General features: G+C 43.4%; 1 protein-coding gene across 7 annotated transcripts in view; it reads right to left on the bottom strand.

The window, feature by feature from the left end:
* Positions 1 to 17,618, bottom strand: part of LOC129837902 (MAP7 domain-containing protein 1-like) — a 69,731-nt gene extending 52,113 nt beyond the window's left edge. For all 7 annotated transcript variants that reach the window (XM_055904414.1, XM_055904415.1, XM_055904420.1 and 4 more), the window contains exon 1: positions 17,260 to 17,618. In XM_055904414.1, the coding sequence (XP_055760389.1) occupies positions 17,260 to 17,326 (67 nt within the window). In that variant the 5' untranslated portion in view covers positions 17,327 to 17,618. The remainder of the gene's footprint in view (positions 1 to 17,259) is intronic.
* Between the last annotated feature and the right edge of the window lie 1,980 nt (positions 17,619 to 19,598).

Here is a 19,598-nt window from a genome sequence, read left to right as displayed (position 1 = left end):
GTCACAGAGGTGAAATGAACTGCTGTACCTAATTATTCTATATCGACATTATCGAAAATGAATCTCAACGTTTTTATATCGTTATTGAGGGAAGTAATTACCTCGATAATTATTGATATTGATTTATCACCCAGCCCTACTCAGCAGACCTGAAATTTGTTCAGTGCCTAAAATAATTAGAGGGAATATTGCACTGTAGCGCCTTGCAGTCGGATGCCAACCAGTTGCCATACCTAGCGGTGATGCAGACAGTCAAGATAATCTCCATGGTGCACCTGTAGAACTGGATCTGAAGGCCCATGCCAAATCTTTTCAGCCTCCTGAGGGGGAAGTGGCGTTGTCGTGCCTACTTCACGGCTGTGTAGGAGTGTGTGGACCATGTTAAGTCCTTACTGATGTGGACACCGAGGAACTAGAAGCTCTCGACCCTCTTCACCACAGCCCCGTCAATGTGGATGGAGGTGTGCTCGGCCCCTACATTTCCTGTAGTCCACGATCAGCTCCTTTGTCTTGCTGACGTTGATGGAGAGGTTGTTGTCCTGGCACCACACTGCCAGGTCACTAACATCCTCCCTATAGGCTGTCTCATCGTCATTGGTGATCAGGCCAACCACCGTCGTGTCATCCGCAAACTTAATGATGGTGTTGGAGTTGTGCGGAGAGAGGTGTTCAGACCCAGGGTCCTTAGCTTAGTGATGAGCTTGGAGGGCACTATGGTGTTGAACACTGAGCTATAGTCAATGAACAGCATTCTCACATAGGTGTTCCTTTTGTCCAGATGGGAGAGGGCAGTATGGAGTGCAATAGAGATTGCGTCATCTGTGGATCTGTTGGGGCGACATGCGAATTGGAGTAGTTCTTTGGTGTCTGGGATGATGGTGTTGATGTGAGCCATGACCAGCCTTTCAAAACATTTCATTGCTGTGAGTGCTACGGGGTGATAGTCATTTAGACAGGTTACCATGATGTTCTTGGACACAGGGACTATGGTGGTCTGCTTGAAACATGTAGGTTTTACAGACTGGGTCAGGGAGAGGTTGAAAATATCAGTGAAGCCTCCCGGGTGGCGCAGTGGTCTAGGGCACGGCATCGCAGTGCTAACTGCGACACCAGAGTCTCTGGGTTCGCGCCCAGGCTCTGTCGCAGCCGGCCGCGACCGGGAGGTCCGTGGGGCGACGCACAATTGGGCTAGCGTCGTCCGGGTTAGGGTGGGTTTGGCCGGTAGGGATATCCTTGTCTCATCGCGCTCCAGCGACTCCTGTGGCGGGCCGGGCGCAGTGCGCGCTAACCAAGGGGGACAGGTACACGGTGTTTCCTCCGACACATTGGTGCGGCTGGCTTCCGGGTTGGAGGCGCGCTGTGTTAAAGAAGCAGTGCGGCTAGGTTGGGTTGTGCTTCGGAGGACGCATGGCTTTCGACCTTCGTCTCTCCCGAGCCCGTACGGGAGTTGTAGCGATGAGACAAGATAGTAATTACTAGCGATTGGATACCACGAAAATTGGGGAGAAAAGGGGATAAAATTTATTAAAAATAAATAAAAAATAAAAAATATATATGTGAAAACAATTGCCAGCTGGTCAGTGCATGCTCTAAGTACGTGTCCTGGTAATCCGTCTGGCCCCGCTGCCTTGTGAATGTTAACCTGTTTAAAGTTCTTACTCACATCGGCTACAGAAAGTGAGATCACACAATCGTCCGGAACAGCTGGTGCACTCAGGCATGGTTCAGTGTTGCTTGCCTCGAAGAGAGCATAGAAGGAATTTAGCTCATCTGGTAGGCTCACTTCATTGGGCAGCTCGTGGCTGGGTTTCCCTTTGTAATCCATGATAGTTTGCAAGCCCAGCCACATCCGACGAGCATTACAGCTGGCGTAGTAGGATTAGATCTTAGTCCTGTATTGACATTTTGACTGTTTGATGGCACGTCGGAGGTCGTAGCAGGATTTCTTATAAGTGCCCGGATTAGTGTCCCACTCCTTGAAAGTGGCAGCTGTAGCGTTTAGCTCAGTGCGGATGTCACCTGTAATAAATGGCTTCTGATTGGGATATGTACGTACGGTCACTGTGGGGGCGACTTCGTCGATGCACTTATTAATGAAGCCGGTGACTGATGTGATAAACTCCTCAATGTTACCGGAACAAATTCCAGTCTGTTATAGCGAAACAGTCCTGTAGCTTAGCATCTGGTTCATCGGACCACTTCTGTATTGAGCGAGTCACTAGTACTTCCTGTTTGAGTTTTTCCTTGTAAGAAGGAATCATATAGAGTTATGATCAGATTTACCAAATGGAGGAGGGCAAGGAGAGCTTCGTACGTGTTTCTGTGTGTGGAATAAAGGGGATCTGGAGGTTTTTTCACCTCTAGTTGCACAGGTGATATGCTGGTAGAAATGAGGTAAGACATATTTCAGTTTACCTGCATTAAAATCACTGGTCACTAGGGGCTCCACCTCTGGTATCAGAATACAGAGGTTTGGTCTGTTTAAAGAGGTCCAGAGGTAAGCTGTACATTCACTGCTCTTCCTCTTCTAAGTGGCTTTCCATATCATGGTCTGACTGGGAAAACGGCTGCATATAGTAGCTGTGGAGGCCACTGAGATAACAGAAAATGGCAACATTACAACTGAAAATGTCAGCAATTCCAATTCCATCAATGTGAGTGAGTCATACCAAATAAAGGTCTCAAATCAAAGCACTTCACATAAAAATGACTGATGTGATATCTTTGATAAAAAATGACAGAAAAGGCCCCAAGGTCTGACAACCAAAAAATACAAAAAACATTTATGCATGCGTGCTTCTATTTTCAAAGCCCAAAATACATATGAAAGCTGCAAATGCCATCAAACAGAGAAAAATAAACATGTTATCATTGTGTCCTTGATAAGTTGATCCCTTTAGAATGTAAGGTATTTCATATCTCAACACTGTTCACTCAGGCCTTAAGTAACTGCCTAAATCAGCTGTGCCAATCTGGGTGCCTGAGGCCCTGGCGGTTGTAAAAAGTGGGGAATTCGGACCGTGTGTGTGTGTGTGTGTGTGTGTGTGTGTGTGTGTGTGTGTGTGTGTGCGTGTATATATGTGTGTATGTGTGTGTGTATATATGTGTGTGTGTATGTGTATGTGTGTGTGTGTGTTCCACACCCTGTCTGTTGGCTACCTGTTCTTCAAACTCCGGCTCATGTGATTGTGAGATTGTGAGGCGGCGTCATCATGCAGTCATTGAGGAACAAAGAGCAATGATGTTGTCTCATCCACAACGCAAACATCTGACTCAAACTCCAATGTAGGACAAAAAGTACTCCCAAAAACATTACTCAATTACAGCTGAGAAGAGACTTTGTCTTTGGAAGCAAACCATCACATAAGGCAATGGGAATGTGAAACTAAGGAGTCCCCTAGCCTGGTCCCAGATCTGTTTGTGCCGTCTTTAGTGCCATGCCAACTCCTATGCCACGCCAAACAATGACCATAGGATTTATCAAGAAAACATATATCCATATCCGCTATCCACAGCAAAGCACATGGGTAAAACTCATGTAGATCCTGGTCCCAGGACATCAACCAATTAGATCAGATACAAACACAGCCGGTCACTCATCTGCACCCAAACATCAAATCCCGGGTATTATCATGGGCACTGGCATGGCCCAGGACATGATGGAAATATAGGACAGGGAGGGAAGGAAATATTCATAGATCCAAGCATTGCTCTCTCAAGCACATCTCTCTTCCCGTCTCCTGCCAAACCAGGCAAAATAGGACCGAGCACAGCAAGACAACCACCGGTAATACATCAGGGCTAGTGATATGTGGACTTGGAACTGACTCGCAGAATAGAAGCCCAAGAATAAAAATAGACTTCAAACCAAACTTGCCAGAAAAAGAGCACTGAGTAAACAGGGTGGGAACTCTCTCTTGGTTCTCTTACAAAATGGAAATGAGGCAAACAACAGTCTAGGAAACAGCATCGGGTCCCGAAACGTGAAATCAGAAAGTGGAAAGGGAAAAGGGCTGCTCCGAAAAAGAGTAGAGGAACTCGGGAGGCCGCAGGAGAATAGGTCTGCATCTCATTTGAATGGGACAGGGAACTAATGAATTACCTCACCGTCACCCCCCTCACTCCTCTCTCGGCCCCCACACTCTCACCCCGGATGGGGTGATGTAAGGGGCTATGGAGGGGCCCCAGACAAATTGGAAGAGCAGTGTAAACAACAACAACCAATTCTGCGCCAGAAGGCTCTCACTGTGTGTGTGTGTGTGTGTGTGTGTGTGTGTGTGTGTGTGTGTGTGTGTGTGTTAAAAGTTCCAACTATCGGGCTTGCCAGGCTGCGAAATTTGTGTATTTGTACTTTGTTTTTAAGTTCCTAGAGTTCAAGCGACGATGGGTGTGAGAGAGAAATAGATAACAGATAAATCGCTAATTCACGTGTACACAGTTTCATTCTGCATTAGCACAATCAACACAACATTGCAGGTTACGTTTTAACTTCACAAAATACAATTGCTTGCTTGTGTCTGGCATTTTGCTAACTGCTTTCCTCCCAAGCTCTGTCATCCTTTTCAAAGCCATCGTGGTGATGAAATGCCCAGCAGACGCACACACACACACACACACACACACTAACACGTATTTGATTGGTTGAGATACCCAGCAGTAATAGGGAGTGATAGGACCTTCACACTCAAGCCACCCACAACTGTATATCTGGTCCGTGCAGCTTGGCTGCCATCCATTCATAACTGAGCACTCTATCCAGCAGTCAGCCATGGCAACCTGCTTCAACCCCCCCATGGGGGTTGGGAGCAGCAGCCCAGATTAATCCTCCACTGGTCTATGAGAGGTGGCCTCATGGCACCAAATACACCCTTGTCACAAAGGCGGGATGGGGCATTAGCTAGGAGGAGTAACTGTTAAGTAGCTGTAAATGATGTGGATTTAAGTTTCAATGTCTACAAACCCTCTACAAACAAACTCAACTGATTGTGCCAAAGTCCCCTTAATTGAACAGTCAATATTTAATGGAGCGTTTGAAGACGGACCTCAAGATGTACCTGACTAGCAGGGATTTCATTGACAAGGCTGTTCTAGGAGTGAGTAATGACTGGCTGGGTAACATACAAAATGGACGTATCAAAAACAATACGAAAAATAAATGAAAAGGGAAAGGAAATGAAAAAACAGTAACAAAGAGTAATGCAATAGTGAAATTACCATAACATCACATTCCAAGCCCAACACGGCCCTATTAGAGACTTAACTGGTAGATAGAGGGGGTTTACATCAGATAATCAGATACAGTTTATACAGTCATGCTTACAATAGGGACTTCAATCGCATGACCTTGTTGTTGGCCAGATGGCCATTACAAAACCCAGCTGTGCCTGGATGGCTGGTTAGTCATGACAAAACCGCATTGAACATCTCTGCTATCTGCTATTCCTCTTCTCTCTGTACATCCCCAACGAGTGACACAGCCAAAATTCCTATACTCTCCCAGGGGGTTAGCAGTGATTTGGAGCCAGCAGACGGAGAGATGAACAAAAGAGCTGGTTCAAACTGATTCTCTGTGGAAAACCGGACTACAACGCTAAATTCCACAAGCTCGCATATACTGTAGCTAGATCGTACACTGATGAAAACCAGGCACCACTATTGGTGTCATTTCGTGTCATTATGACATTGTTGACAGATGCTGGAGGTGTCTGGGACTATGTGTGTTCCTGCCTGAGGTACTGTAGGTGGGAGGATGACGGAGGTTGTTTCGTTCAAACATAGTCCTTTTCAGGGCCATTACTTCAGGCAAACAACATCAGGTTCCAGCAGTAATCACGTGAACAGTTTCAACACCGAACATACAATAAAGGAGAGTCCAGAAGTCCTTGTTCGTTACTGTATAGTGTTCGGGTTTTTAAGGTCCCACCCAACTGTTCAGAGATTCTCAGCATAATGGCAAGAGCTCTAATTATAGCTTCCACAAGAACACAACAGACCATAAAAGTAATGTGTAATCTCTCAAGGCCTAGACTCTTAGAAAAAAGGTTCCACAAGGGTTATTTGGCTGTCCCCATAGGAGAACCCTTTTTGGTTCCAGGTAGAAACCATTTTATGTTCCATAAAGAACCCTCTGTGGAAAGGGTTTTTACATGGAACTCAAAAGGGTTCTACCTGGAGCCAAACGGATTCTACTAGGAACCAATAATGGTTCTTCAAAATGTCCTGCAAAAATGTGAGGTTTAGTGCCAAAAGGAGCCCTTGATCAATATTCTCCAATGAGAGAAATGTTTTTCCTGTAGTCCTGCCCATTAAGTGCTGTCAATACATATCACCCAACATACCAGTTACAGCCCATCAGAGCATGTAAAACGGACAGGAAAGTAGAAATGATTTTAATGTGATGCAGTTGACCTGTGTTATAAGTACAAATGTGTTCCATTATTTCAACAATTTGATGCACTGAATAAGGCTAATCTTAAAGCACTTCAAGTGAACTTTTAGCAACATTTAATTTGAATAAAAGTGCTTAATAAGATTATAATTGTGCTAGTGCATCGTTTTTTTATACCGGTCTTAGGAAGAGTAATCTCATGTAGAAAATGTCTGGCCCCCTTGTAAAAAAAAAAACGTTTTCAAATCTGGCCCCTGTAAGAATATGGTTGAATAGCCCTGGTGTACAGCCTCCATCATCCACAAGGCTAGGAGGCTAGTGAAACTTATGACTATTTTAGGACAGTTTACTGCAATGACAAGCGTGGCAACTACCTTCCATGGAGCCAAGGTTCGGGACTTTGAATCTGTGGATCAATAGTACAACAGGACACTTGGTGGACAGTCAGAGGTTAAGTTCAGTGCTTTATAAACCAATAAACGACTACCACAACCTTTGGTTCAAGATATTTCTGACAAGATGGCCACCACCACCAAATGATCTTTCTGATCGGTGCAGGGGGGAGAACACATTGAGGTGGCTTATAAGAACAGTACCAATTCCGTTAGCTGAACAGGGCCTGGGTCTGGTGACTGGGACTTTAAGAAGACCAAGATAGCACAGAGCAGCCTGTCTGGGCTATTTTGAGAGGAGAGGAAATGGCAGGATAGGAATCAGCTATGGAGCTCAGAGCTAGTTTCTTACCATAGCCCTTCGCATTCAGCAACGACCTAGTCAGAGAAGTGGGGTACAGCTGTTTGGTGATATAATTAGGCCACGGCACCACGCCATGGGCTCAGAGTTATTCTGAAGTTACTGAGGAGTGACAGAGATAGAGAGAGAGAATGAGGGGGTGGGAAGAGAGAATTAAAAAGATGAAGGTTTGTAAATAGCTGATGTGTGCGTTTCAGGGCCCCTCGTGTTTTGAGAGGGAGGGGTCAGGCGGTCAGCTAATAGAGAGCATGTGGCTCTGGTATTCGGTCACTTCCTCTCTGTGTCCTTTTGGTTTGAAATTTCTGTGTAGCACACTGTCGAGACCTTACTACAGTGTTTGTCCAATGTTTTGGATGACAAATTCATGAATGCATGAGCTCTTCAGACGATCTACATTTACAAACCTGGATGTATACAGCAATTACCATTACTTTATAGGGAACCACTCCGCCATAAATTAGCTGTTTGTATTAGATTGTATGTTACATTTAACTCAGCCACTCAATTTACTTCAAAGCACTTCGTTGTCACCTGCTATTAGCCTTTAATCACTATACCTGGAGCTTTGGAGTTAAAGGTCCAGCGATAGGTCTGGAACCATCTGAAACATCAATGGTCTCCTATTTCAGAAGGCTAGTATTATGTGGGGAAGACCAAAGGGATTGAAGAGGCTACCCCAACTGCCAGGCCCTGTTAAAAGCGTGACTAATAACATATTTAACGGGGCTGTGAATGTTCATGAATACGCATACAACTTAAGTGCTTAATTAAAAGACCAAATTAACATCATAAGCATGGGCGACAAAAACGATCACATTCATTTTAAAAGCAATGGTCTTGCTCCCGAACTAACATAAACAATGATCGGTTCTAGTTCTGGCAGCAAAATTCAGAGCATAAAAGGTTGAAAGGTAACTATTTCCGCCATTTTCACTCTAAACATTTATGTTTTTGTTTACATTTGAGCGTGTCTGAGGCGGAATTCCACAAAAGTGCATCGATAAAACCTATTATCAGCTAAATATAACGACGCTTAGTCGTTACCTTAAGTGGGGTCAAAAGTTCACAAAAATAAAACAGAAGCTGCGTCTGATTAATTCAGTCAAAAAACACTTAAATATCCACACACAGCCTGATAAAATATTATGGAACCTTAGAGTTTGCACAGTTTGAGTGCTGGTTTCCAGTGAGGTGGGCTAGAGGGCTCCACTCCCCTGTGAGAAGTCAGTGTCTGAGGTAAGTGTGAATGGTGTGATTTACACCAGCTGGGTGCTGTAGAGGGGACCATAGCTGACATGATGCTATCTCTATGTGTGGGGATTCGGAAGTTTAGCCCTGGTGAAGATATCTTATCCCTGAGCTCTCCTTCATCTCTTTACCTCTTCTCCCCCATCTCTTTGCCTCTTCTTTACCTCTTATCCTCCCTCATTGAAACTCTTCCTCTGAGGGAGAAACACCACGCTGAAAACATACACATAAGCGCACACACACACACACACACACACCCGCTAGCACGCGCGAACACACAAACAGGGAGGCCCGTGCACCGGAAGAAAGAGAGAAATGCCACCCAAACATTGTTAGCATTGGAAGAACATTAGACTCTCTAGCTACACAGACTTGCCTGTTGTTTAAAGACCTGACTCCAAACACTACGAATCGGGCATCACTTCTGTCACTCCGTGGCCTCTCCCTCTCTTTTCTTCTTTCTCTCCCGTCCTCATTCAAAACCCACCTTGTCTGTGCATTTTGCAGAGCAGGGCCTTTTTGAACATGTGGGAGAGGAGGACTACTTCCGAACCCTATCCTTCTAAATCATCCTCCCTCCTGCACCAACAACATACCAGCATTACTAGGGCCCAGAGTTTTCCCTGGTTAGGTTGAGTGGTCTGGAAAACTCCTGTTCCTATACTGCAAACTTAGAAGGGTAACCCTTTCCATCAGCATTCGAGCAACGAGCCATACCTCTTAAATTGGATAGCAAAGCAAAGCCTTCTCCTTATTCTGCTGATTTTATTTCCAAATTCTATAGGGGATTTAGGATTTGCCTAATCCTTTTAACCATGCAAATACTTTTTAATTCTTCCCAAAAAGTAAACCCGATTAATATGTTGGGAAACGAGGCATTTGATTGGCAACGTAATCTTGGGTAGAAGAACCATTCATATGGAATTAACTGGATTATACTGGATATAGAGCCTTCATCCTTCCGGTGGGTCTTCCTTCTGCACTGTAACCGCTAATAAATAAATGAGATGATAAAACAGAGGAGTGAAATGATAAATGAGATTATATAACGAACAAGACATTCTATTTGCTCGCCATCTCTCTCGTCCTCCCTCAAATCAAGAGATTGAAAAATGGGCCCCCTTTTGAAATCTCACTCTGCGAGCAAATTGAAATCTTCAGAGGATGAATTATTTCTGTGCTAGCCGGAAGCTCATCGACACACACAGCAGCAAAAACACGTATTTTCTAGACCAGCTTTGATGTTGATGAAGCGAAGGAACACTGCAACAACTAGGCTATAGTAGGATGCACAGTCTACATCAAGAAGGGGGGGGGGGGATCAAAGTACAGCATTTCAATCCGGCCCGCGGGACACAATAAATACAAGAATTCTAAAATCAAATGAAATGCCTTAGGCCGCTGCGCCACTCGGGAGGCCCCAGCAAATTCCGTTGAATTTCAAAATCTTGATGTGGCCCTCGATCCAAAAAGGTGTTGCTGAAAGGAATGGTCTACATGGTCTCATCCACTCGCTGACTCATTCAAAACTATGCAGGAATAATGTATAGTAATATTCATTTGTCCATTTGAAATGAAGTATTTTCTGAGGATAGTTATGCGAAACAAGTTGATCCAACAATGACATTGTTAGAAGCCCAAGATGATCAGTAAGATGATCACATCCCCACAAATATGACCCTATATATCAAATCTGACACCTGAAATGTGGCTAGAAGACCAATCTTAGGCTACATCTCTATGCGACAGCAATGTTTACATTTGTGATCACCCTTACACATATATATTTTTTAAATCAGGTGAAAAAAGACATGTTTTTCAGAAATGTGTAAAGTTTCTCCAGTCCAGGGCTGACCAGAACCAACCCTGTTGAGCTTCAGAAGGAACCCAGCAGTGGGATGCAGGGTGTTGCTGAAAGGAATGTACCACAACTTGCAACTAGAAAAAAAGCAGGAAAAGCAAAGGCCAGGGTAACATAACCAAAGACAAGTCAAATTGCAGGAAAAAGGAAGGCGTTTAACTTAGTTGCTCATACATAAAAATAAAAACAATTAATAGAAAATGTTGCATCCATTTACAATTATTTTGCTCTCGCATTTAAAAAGTATTTCCTTGCTATACTATACAGTGTTTGTTTACATTTACTTTGTTTACAAACATTGGAGTTTTCTTACATGTGAAACTGAAAATTGGATTTTCACTTTCTCATGTGGAATTGCAAGTTCACATGTGAAAAACAATGACTTGTAAAAATCGAACTTGCAGTTTCATATGTGAAAAACTTTTACATTAAAATATCACTTTCACGTGTGGAATCGCAAGTTTGATATTCGATTTTTGTGAACATGCAATTCCACATGTGAAAGTGAGGTTTTCACATGTGGACTTTTCTTACATGTGAACCTGCAAATTTTCCAAATCTTAGAAGCCATTGGTTTCCAGTCCACGAACCTCAATTTCCATCTTTCTCACGTTCGTTCTGAAAAATCTGAGTGGAAAAAGCCTGGAAAGTAGAGATGCACGATATATTGGTGAACATATCAGAATCGGACGATATTAGCTAAAAATGCCAACATCGGTATCGGTCCGATGTCAGGTTTAACGCCGATGTGAAAAACTGATGTCAAAGCTGACATGCATACATATGTAGCGTAGGTACATGACGTAATGACGCCACGTAAAATGTACAGCATTCCTAACCTAGCCTACAATGTCTGCTGTGTGGATCGAGCAGTCAACAAGTCTAGCAGTCATTTGAAAGAGTAAGAACATTTCAGCGAAACAACTCAAAGGCGAAATCCATTAACGGCAAGATAATGAAATTCATTGCCCTTGACAATCAACCGTTCTCTGTCGTGGGTGATGTTGGCTTTCGCGACTGGTCGAGCACCGGTACACACTAACGTTACCAAGTGCGCTATTTTTCAGATGTTGCCCTACCGGAGTAACACAGTATTAGCGTCCCTGCTGTTAGCTTCACGACATATTATGGAACGCCGTTTGGGGCTTTGCGTGTGCTCAGGCCCAGAAGCTAGGATATGCATATAATTGGTAGATATGGATAGAAAACACTCTAAAGTTTCTAAAACTGTTAAAATTATGTCTGTGAGTATAACAGAACTTTAGTAGATTGATACTCCATGTCATTGATCCACAATCCATAGGTAAGGCTGTACAGTGAAATAACTATGTCCCCAATGCAATTCTAAAGTATAATACATCCAGTGTGATTTCAACAGATTTTTGTGAAATTAACAAATGATTGTCTTTTGTTGATTTTATATAACAACATTCCAACCTCGTTTAACATGATCTATTAAATTATGGCATAATTCTACTATTTGTATTCATTTGTATCACTGTCAATTAAATACTTTTATTTTGAAGGCTAACCGCAAAGTCCACTATTGTGGCTAATCCTTATTGTGGCTTGCTTCATTATAAATTAGGGTTATTTTAGATGATGACACCTAGCTATATAGTTAGCTAGTTAACTATAGCTACTGAAACAGATTATGTCATTTTGCTATTTTTGGGGGGAAGAACATTGTTTGCATCCATGAGCTAGCTAGCTTTTTTTATGACCAGCACTGGAGGTGCATCAGACACATCCAGTGTGACACATCCAGTCAGACAACTTCACCAGACATATGAAATGCGAGTGATAGTGTAATCAATGTGTAATAACTATGTAAAAAAAATTATGAACACGTTAAATTATTATGTGATGTGCAGTCATATTCAGGTCCTGATTGGTCAACAAGCTTATTTCAGTCTACTAGTGTTATTTGACGTGTATCTTTTTTGACACGCAAAGACCCAAACGGTGTTCCATAGAAACCCTGGTTGAGAATGAAATGACTAGCCTCCCGGGTGGCGCAGTGGTCAAGGGCACTGCATCGCAGTGCTAACTGCGCCACCAGAGTCTCTGGGTTCGCGCCCAGGCTCTGTCGTAGCCGGCCGCGACCGGGAGGTCCGTGGGGCGACGCACAATTGGCATAGCGTCGTCCGGGGTAGGGAGGGTTTGGCCAGTAGGGATATCCTTGTCTCATCGCGCTCCAGCGACTCCTGTGGCGGGCCGGGCGCAGTGCGCGCCAGCCAAGGGGGCCAGGTACACGGTGTTTCCTCCGACACATTGGTGCGGCTGGCTTCCGGGTTGGAGGCGTGCTGTGTTAAGAAGCAGTACGGCTGGTTGGGTTGTGCTTCGGAGGACGCATGGCTTTCGACCTTCGTCTCTCCCGAGCTCGTACGGGAGTTGTAGCGATGAGACAAGGTAGTAATTACTAGCGATTGGATACCACGAAAATTGGGGAGAAAATGGGATAAAAATTTAAAAATAAAAATAAAAAAATAAAAAAAAGAGAATGAAATGACTGAACAAGTGAACAATGAAACAGCACAGCAAGCTAATGAAAGAAATAGGTTTGATTATGTTTTACAGGTAATGGGGACATACGTAAATGCCAACAAAATAAATTTTTGGTCAGTGTGGTGTGTGTGTGTCTCTGTGTGTGTGTGTAACCTACCGGGGAACAGTGGGTTAAATGCCTTGTTCAGGGGCAGAACGACATATTTTTACCTTGTCAGCTCGGGGATTCGATCCAGCAACATTTCGGTTACTGGCCCAATGCTCTAACCACTAGGCTACCTGCCACCCCAATGAATGCTTAAACGGCCGCAAAAATGTTAAATATTAATTATCGGTATCGTTTTTTTTGTCAAGGAAAATATTGGATATCGGTATCGGGCAAAAATGTCATATCGGTGCATCACTACTGGAAAGTGTATCAACGTGAGACTCCTAGCCCACCAATCTCTAACTAATTCACAAATATACTCACTAATGCAGCTTTCTCTCCAGAAAACTGGACACTGGCTTCACAATTCACATATTCTCCTAATTACGTAAGAGCAGCTCCTGCAGCTGAAGCTGTGCCTGCGTAGCTAGCTGAGTGATCCTGTTCACTGCGGGCCTGATAGCCTGACAGGGCTGGTGGAACTTGGGCTCGCTGACGGGGTTACACAATAGAAAAAGTCCTGTCAGACGCTACAATTTGTTTCCCTGTCAGTCTGCTGAGACTCTTCATCCTCCAGGATGACGAGCGTGTTTGTACAAACTAGGGTTAGTAACAGTAGGCTACAACATGGAACTCAGTGAACAAGCTATGAAGCTTTAGGCAGAAGACACTCTCGCTCAACTAGGCTCAAATATCTCCATAACAATGCAAGTACAGTCACAGCAATATTTGCCATTGATTAATGAGGCAACTTACATGTATAGTGCCATTTGGAATAAACGCACAACAAACAGTATTGACCTTGAAGTTCATTGATCTGTTGGTTAGATCTATTGACCATTACAGTGCATCAGCAAGTGCGTGACCCAATATTACACACGTTAAGATTTAAAGTAGGCCTAAACTGTGACACTATGGCCGACCCTCAACTAGTTTATAGGCAGTTACCATTAGCTGTGCAGTTACACACTTGACATTTACAGTAAATATCAGAACATGCCTGTAACGGCTGTCGTCGGTGGAAGAAGGTGAGGACCAAGGTGCAGCGTGGTAAGTGTTCATGATATTTAATAATGATCAAAACTGAACACTGAATAACAAAATAACAAAGAAACAACCGAAAACAGTTCTGTCTGGTGCAGACACACAAAGACTGAAAATAACCACCCACAAAACCCAACAGAAAACAGGCTACATAAATATGGTTCCCAATCAGAGACAATGACTAACACCTGCCTCTGAGGCCAAAACGAGAAAACCAACACAGAAACACAAAACATAGATAACCCACCCAACTCACGCCCTGACCACACTAAAACAAAGAAAATACAAAAGAACTATGGTCAGAACGTGACAATGCCAGTACGAAACACATCGATATTCACATGATCTGCCTAAAGAGTTCACATGTCAAGATGGCTTCTCTTCACTTTGCTCCTCACAGGTACCTGACAAGTTATTCAGAAGGCCTGCATTCTATTTAATACATCCTGTACTGTCTGTGATGTCTACAGTAACCATTTCAGACAAGTGTTATTTTTATAGCCCTCTCTGATGGGTAGAGCATACTCTGTCTGTGTGTGTGTGTGTGTGTGTGTGTGTGTGTGTGCATGCGTGCGTACACGTGAGTGCGTTCAAGTTTGTGTGTGTCATGGTTAGAGTGCACTAGCAATGGTATAGTAAGCCACGAAAAAGAAAGAAAGCTCTTGATTCCAGTCAGCCTGCCTCAGATTTGCAGGTTAACAACAGAGAACAGATTAGAGAGAAAGACCAAATGATTGCCGACTCCAAGGGCATGGAACAAGTGGCGGACTGGCGGTGCAGAGAGAAGGAGAGCTCAGAGGGGCGAGTGCCTGAATGCAAATCTAGGTTGCGTCCCAAATATTCCCTATATCGTACCCTACTTTTGACCAGAGCCCTATAGTGCACTACATAGGAAATAGGGTGCCATTTGGAACACAACCCTAAAGAAAATAAGGATTAGAAGATGTCATGACGGTCCTGACGGAAGCACAATTCCACAATGCCTGGGCCGGACTAAAGAGACTACTACAGCAGCCCCACTGCATAGGTCAGAGAGGGTAGCGCGTATTGAGTTGTCGCTTTGTTACATTTTTAGCTCATGTAACATGTTCCTCGTGAATCATCCCAGACAGCTTCAGAAACAACTTCTGCTCGTTGTCAAGGGGCGGACATTATATAAGAAGAATTCTGTAGGCTACAGTGCACATAATGAGGATGGCGCGTCTCCTGGACACGGCCTTCAATGACATAGCCAGATTGGTGTGTGCTGAAGCCAACTCCTATTGTCATTGTCATCCAATGACCATATGAGGCTGGCAAGACCACACAAACAGATCTGGCACCAGGCTATCAATGGCATAGCTGCTAGATAGATACAGCAGGGTCTGGTCAAGGTTTCCACGGTCAACAGGGTGGAGCTCCATTCTTATGAATCTCAGCCAAAACAAGTAACAACACACCCATCCAGCAGCCCACAGGAAGTAGCAAGGAAGCTCTTGGTTGGACACTGTTGTCCATGGTGTGTGTGTGTGTTTGTCCTACTAGCGGAGCAGGGTAATGGATCAATGCAATGGTTCTAGCTCTTAGACAACCTCAGTTCTAACCAGTGAACATCATTCCTTCTGGGGAGGTTTCGTTTTGAGGATCTTACCTATCCACCCCCAGCCGCTTTATTCTTTACTGGGAGTGTTATTACTCACACAGAGGTAATTGGCCAACAGGCTATTACACAAAATAGGGCCTGGTGATTATCGGGTATGTCTGATTCAGAGAGAAAGTGCATTGTCCTCTATTTCACAATAAACCTACATTCATGTATTCAAATAGAGCTGCTTATCTGGCTGTGTGAAGTGGAACATTAAAATAGCCACTGACACTCTCTTAACTGGATGACACCAATGGCTGTGCTCTGGTCTTCAGTCTAAAAGTCCTTCACTCACTCATAATTATACTTCATAATAGTCCTTATGCATTATGATGACACATGAAAAGCCATAGAGGCGAGGAGGCATATCCCGAACAATGCGACAATCCATGCTACTCTGATCATCTCTCATCTGACAAATACAGGGTTATGGTGTGTGTGTGTGTGTGTGTGTGTGTGTATGTGCATGCGTGTGTGTGTGTACCCGAAGGGAATGCACAATTGCACTCATACTCCTGCCACATCCGTTTTGACCGGTCACTGTTAAACACTCTTATGCAAAAGCCCACTGACAGAATACTGTTTATGATATCCAGTGGATAACTTTGTCCGTGAACACTAGCTCTCCGGGACAACACAGTCACAGATTGTAATTTGCACATATAAAATCATAGGACTTCAAGAGTAAATCAATCAATCTTGCCAGATGATGAAGTTGGCTCCTGCCTGCACTGTGGCTCTGCACTTCTGATTAAAGGGCATCTAATCTCAGTAGGCTAAATCACAGTACTCATGTGTATTCATTTAAAGATCAGAAGCCACCTGGAGTAAAGATATATGAACCATGAATCCCTTGCATTAGAACTGGGCTAGTCAAGATCAAATGGCACAGAACAGAAGCCGTTCATTATCCGGTTGATGGGTGCTCATGTGATAAGCCGGTTGAGGGGAAAACGGAAAGGATGCCAGACCGTTGACCTCATAATGTAAACATGGGGGGGGGGGCACCGATTTACCTCATCAAGCGCGCTGTATTAATTATTATTAATTCAGTTTTGATCGAATGGACAGTGTTTGTGTCAGGCTGTTAGAGACACTAGTCATACATTTGTTTAAAAACCTGTTGAGGAAAATCCAATGATTTAAACCCAGTATATTCTCATGTGTTGTTGTTGTCATACGGATTAGAGAAGAATTAACAGTGTGGCAGTAGACTAGGCTGTATTGTGGAAGTAGACTAGGCTGTATTGTGGAGCCTTTTTGGACGGAAATCAACCCGGACTAGCCTATGCTATTAGGAATTGTTTGTGAATGTGGTGAATGTATAGCTCTTCTTCCTCTATTTCCTTCCTTTTGACTAGGCTAATAATCAACATTTAGACAAATCATCACATGTGTTGTTACACGTTTATAGCGTGGAAATATCCCTTATTAGACTACTCCACACATAGCCTAACAATAATACAGATGAGAAGAAATGAAACTCGTTTGATCTCAAACAATGTCACATTCACACGCACAGCGACCGTGCGAATTACCGGTATGACCGTCATTCGATAAAAAAAAAGTTTTGTCGGGAGATACGTGAGAAACGTGAGAAAGGCCACCAGAAAACCCTCGAATTCATTGACAGGTCGAACAACAAACGTTTCAACGCGCGTGAAATAAAAGAATAGGTCACTTACATATTGCTTCAATCAACGCATTTCCCACCAAATCGGTGTCGAGGTCTTTGCTTTGCATTTTATTCATTCAATCGTGCGCTTTTCGGCTCGTCCTCTCCCGACCGTATGTATACTCATTCCTCAGACAGAAGGGAAACTTGGTTGAGTCACTCTAGTTGCTCACCAGCGCGCGCAGACTACCCCTATTTCCAAATGGAAAACGCTGGAAACGCACCGGGTAGGTAGCACTCTTTCGAAAATAAAAACGGTGCCACACACAGAACAACAATTTTTTTGGTCGGTAACTATTTTGGCTGCAATACCATCAACGTTCAGAAAATTGCTTAGGGTCAGAAAGATAGAGAGGGGAAATAAGTAAAACCCACACGACAGCTCATTGTACAGACAGTCAGATGCTGGCCTCCGGATCGGACTGTTCCATAGCCAGTAGGGGTGTGAATATGTTATGGAGCACGTTTATTTTCAATCTTTGTACCGCATTATCTAATTCACAATGAATAACATACATTTGTTGTATTATGTTGTAATGACTTATATTTGACTATGTACATGTTTAAACGTGTTTAATCAAATACTTCACATATGATACAAATGTATACCCCTTTCATTCCAAATGGAGCTAGCCGTCTATAAAAGAATACAACCTCTGGTCCATTCCAGTGTAAAGTAATTCAATGCTTTTCATGTGTTGAATGCCTGACCACTGCTTCAACGATGCTATCACCCAAACAACATTGAAAACAAATGTTTTTAAAGCTATTTTTTAGAGGTCACATATGGTAGCCTAATTATTAGTGCATCACCTGGTAGACTAACCTATCAGGTGACGCACACTGACTAACAAAAAAACACACAAACTATCACATACACACACACCTCATAATCACACATGCACAGCCATCGCTGCTGTCCCATGTCATATAGAGAAACATTGAACCACTGGTCACTTCTCGTTTTAACACTGAGTATTTATTCGCGACATCGCTCATTCTAATATTTATACGACTGTACTTTGTATTCAGCTACATTGTTTATACAGACCACATATGTATTCATGTAATGGATTATTGACATAGCTCACTCTAATATAGCCTAGGAGGAGTATTTCTGTCTGTAATAAAGCCCTTTTATGGGGAAAAACTCATTCCAATTGGCTGGGTCTGTCTCCCCAGTGGGTGGGCGTGGTTCCCACGTGGGTGGGCCCATGCCCAGTCATGTGAAATCCATAGATTAGGGCCTAATGAATGTATTTCAATTGACTGATTTCCTTCTATGAACTCTAACTCAGTAAAATCTTTGCTATTGTTGCATGTTGAGTTTATATTTTTGTTCAGTATATTTTGGCACACTTATTGTCCTGCTATTGACCACGAAAAAAGTAAAACCTAAAGTATAATTCACTTTCCAGAAGTGTTTAAATATTATTATCTCTCGCCAGGCATGCAACTTTGGTTTTAGAAGTGGGGAGGACATAATTATTATTGAAAAATTTTTAGGCGCAGCGTGAGTATAGTTCCACATATTTTTAATCTCCGTGAAACAAACATAACAATAAAGAAACAACAAAACGTGAAGTTATGACGTGCACACAGGCAACTTAACACAAACAATATACCACAAAACACAGGTGGGGAAATGACTACCTAAATTTGATCCCCAATCAGAGGCAACGATTAACAGCTGCCTCTAATTAGGAACCATATTAGCACCAACATAGAAATAGACACACTAGAACACCCCCTAGTCACGCCCTGACCTACTACACCATAGAGAACCAAGGGCTCTCTATGGTCAGGGCGTGACAGCTCAGAGGCGTCCGCATTGGCCTAAAGCACACCATTGCCTCGTTTGGTATCACATTCCAATTATTAAAACTGGGGGGGACAAAAATGCAATTTCAGAATGTGGGGGGGACATGCCCCTCGTCCTCGTCCCTAGTGAAAGTTGCGCCCCTGTCTCTGGCAGAAATTAAAATGAGACTGCTGTCTAAACTCAGTTGTTACTTTATGTTGGCATGGCCAAAAGTCAGGCCAGGGTTTTACCCTATGATTAATGCCTTGGTCTTAGTCTGCACAATTTCAAAACAACATCAAGACACCACAGTGACCACACTCTCTGGGACGACACGTTTGTAGAAGTTTGTGAAAGACCCCACAAGTTCAAGGCCATCATCAATGGGAACTGACCATATAAAATGCGACATTGTACCATGTGAGAATGATATTCTCTGAACACGTGTTTTGTTCAAAACTCTCATGTGTGCATCTCAGGTAGGCCTAGACTGACCCTAGTCCCTAGGAATTATGTTACCAATATGCACCACCTAAATCTTTTGACCT

The sequence above is a fragment of the Salvelinus fontinalis genome, chromosome 38 (genome assembly GCF_029448725.1).
Source record: "Salvelinus fontinalis isolate EN_2023a chromosome 38, ASM2944872v1, whole genome shotgun sequence".
Lineage (NCBI taxonomy): Eukaryota > Metazoa > Chordata > Actinopteri > Salmoniformes > Salmonidae > Salvelinus > Salvelinus fontinalis.
The sequence above is the reverse complement of the archived record's forward strand: the minus strand, read 5'-3'. Positions and strand labels throughout refer to the sequence as shown.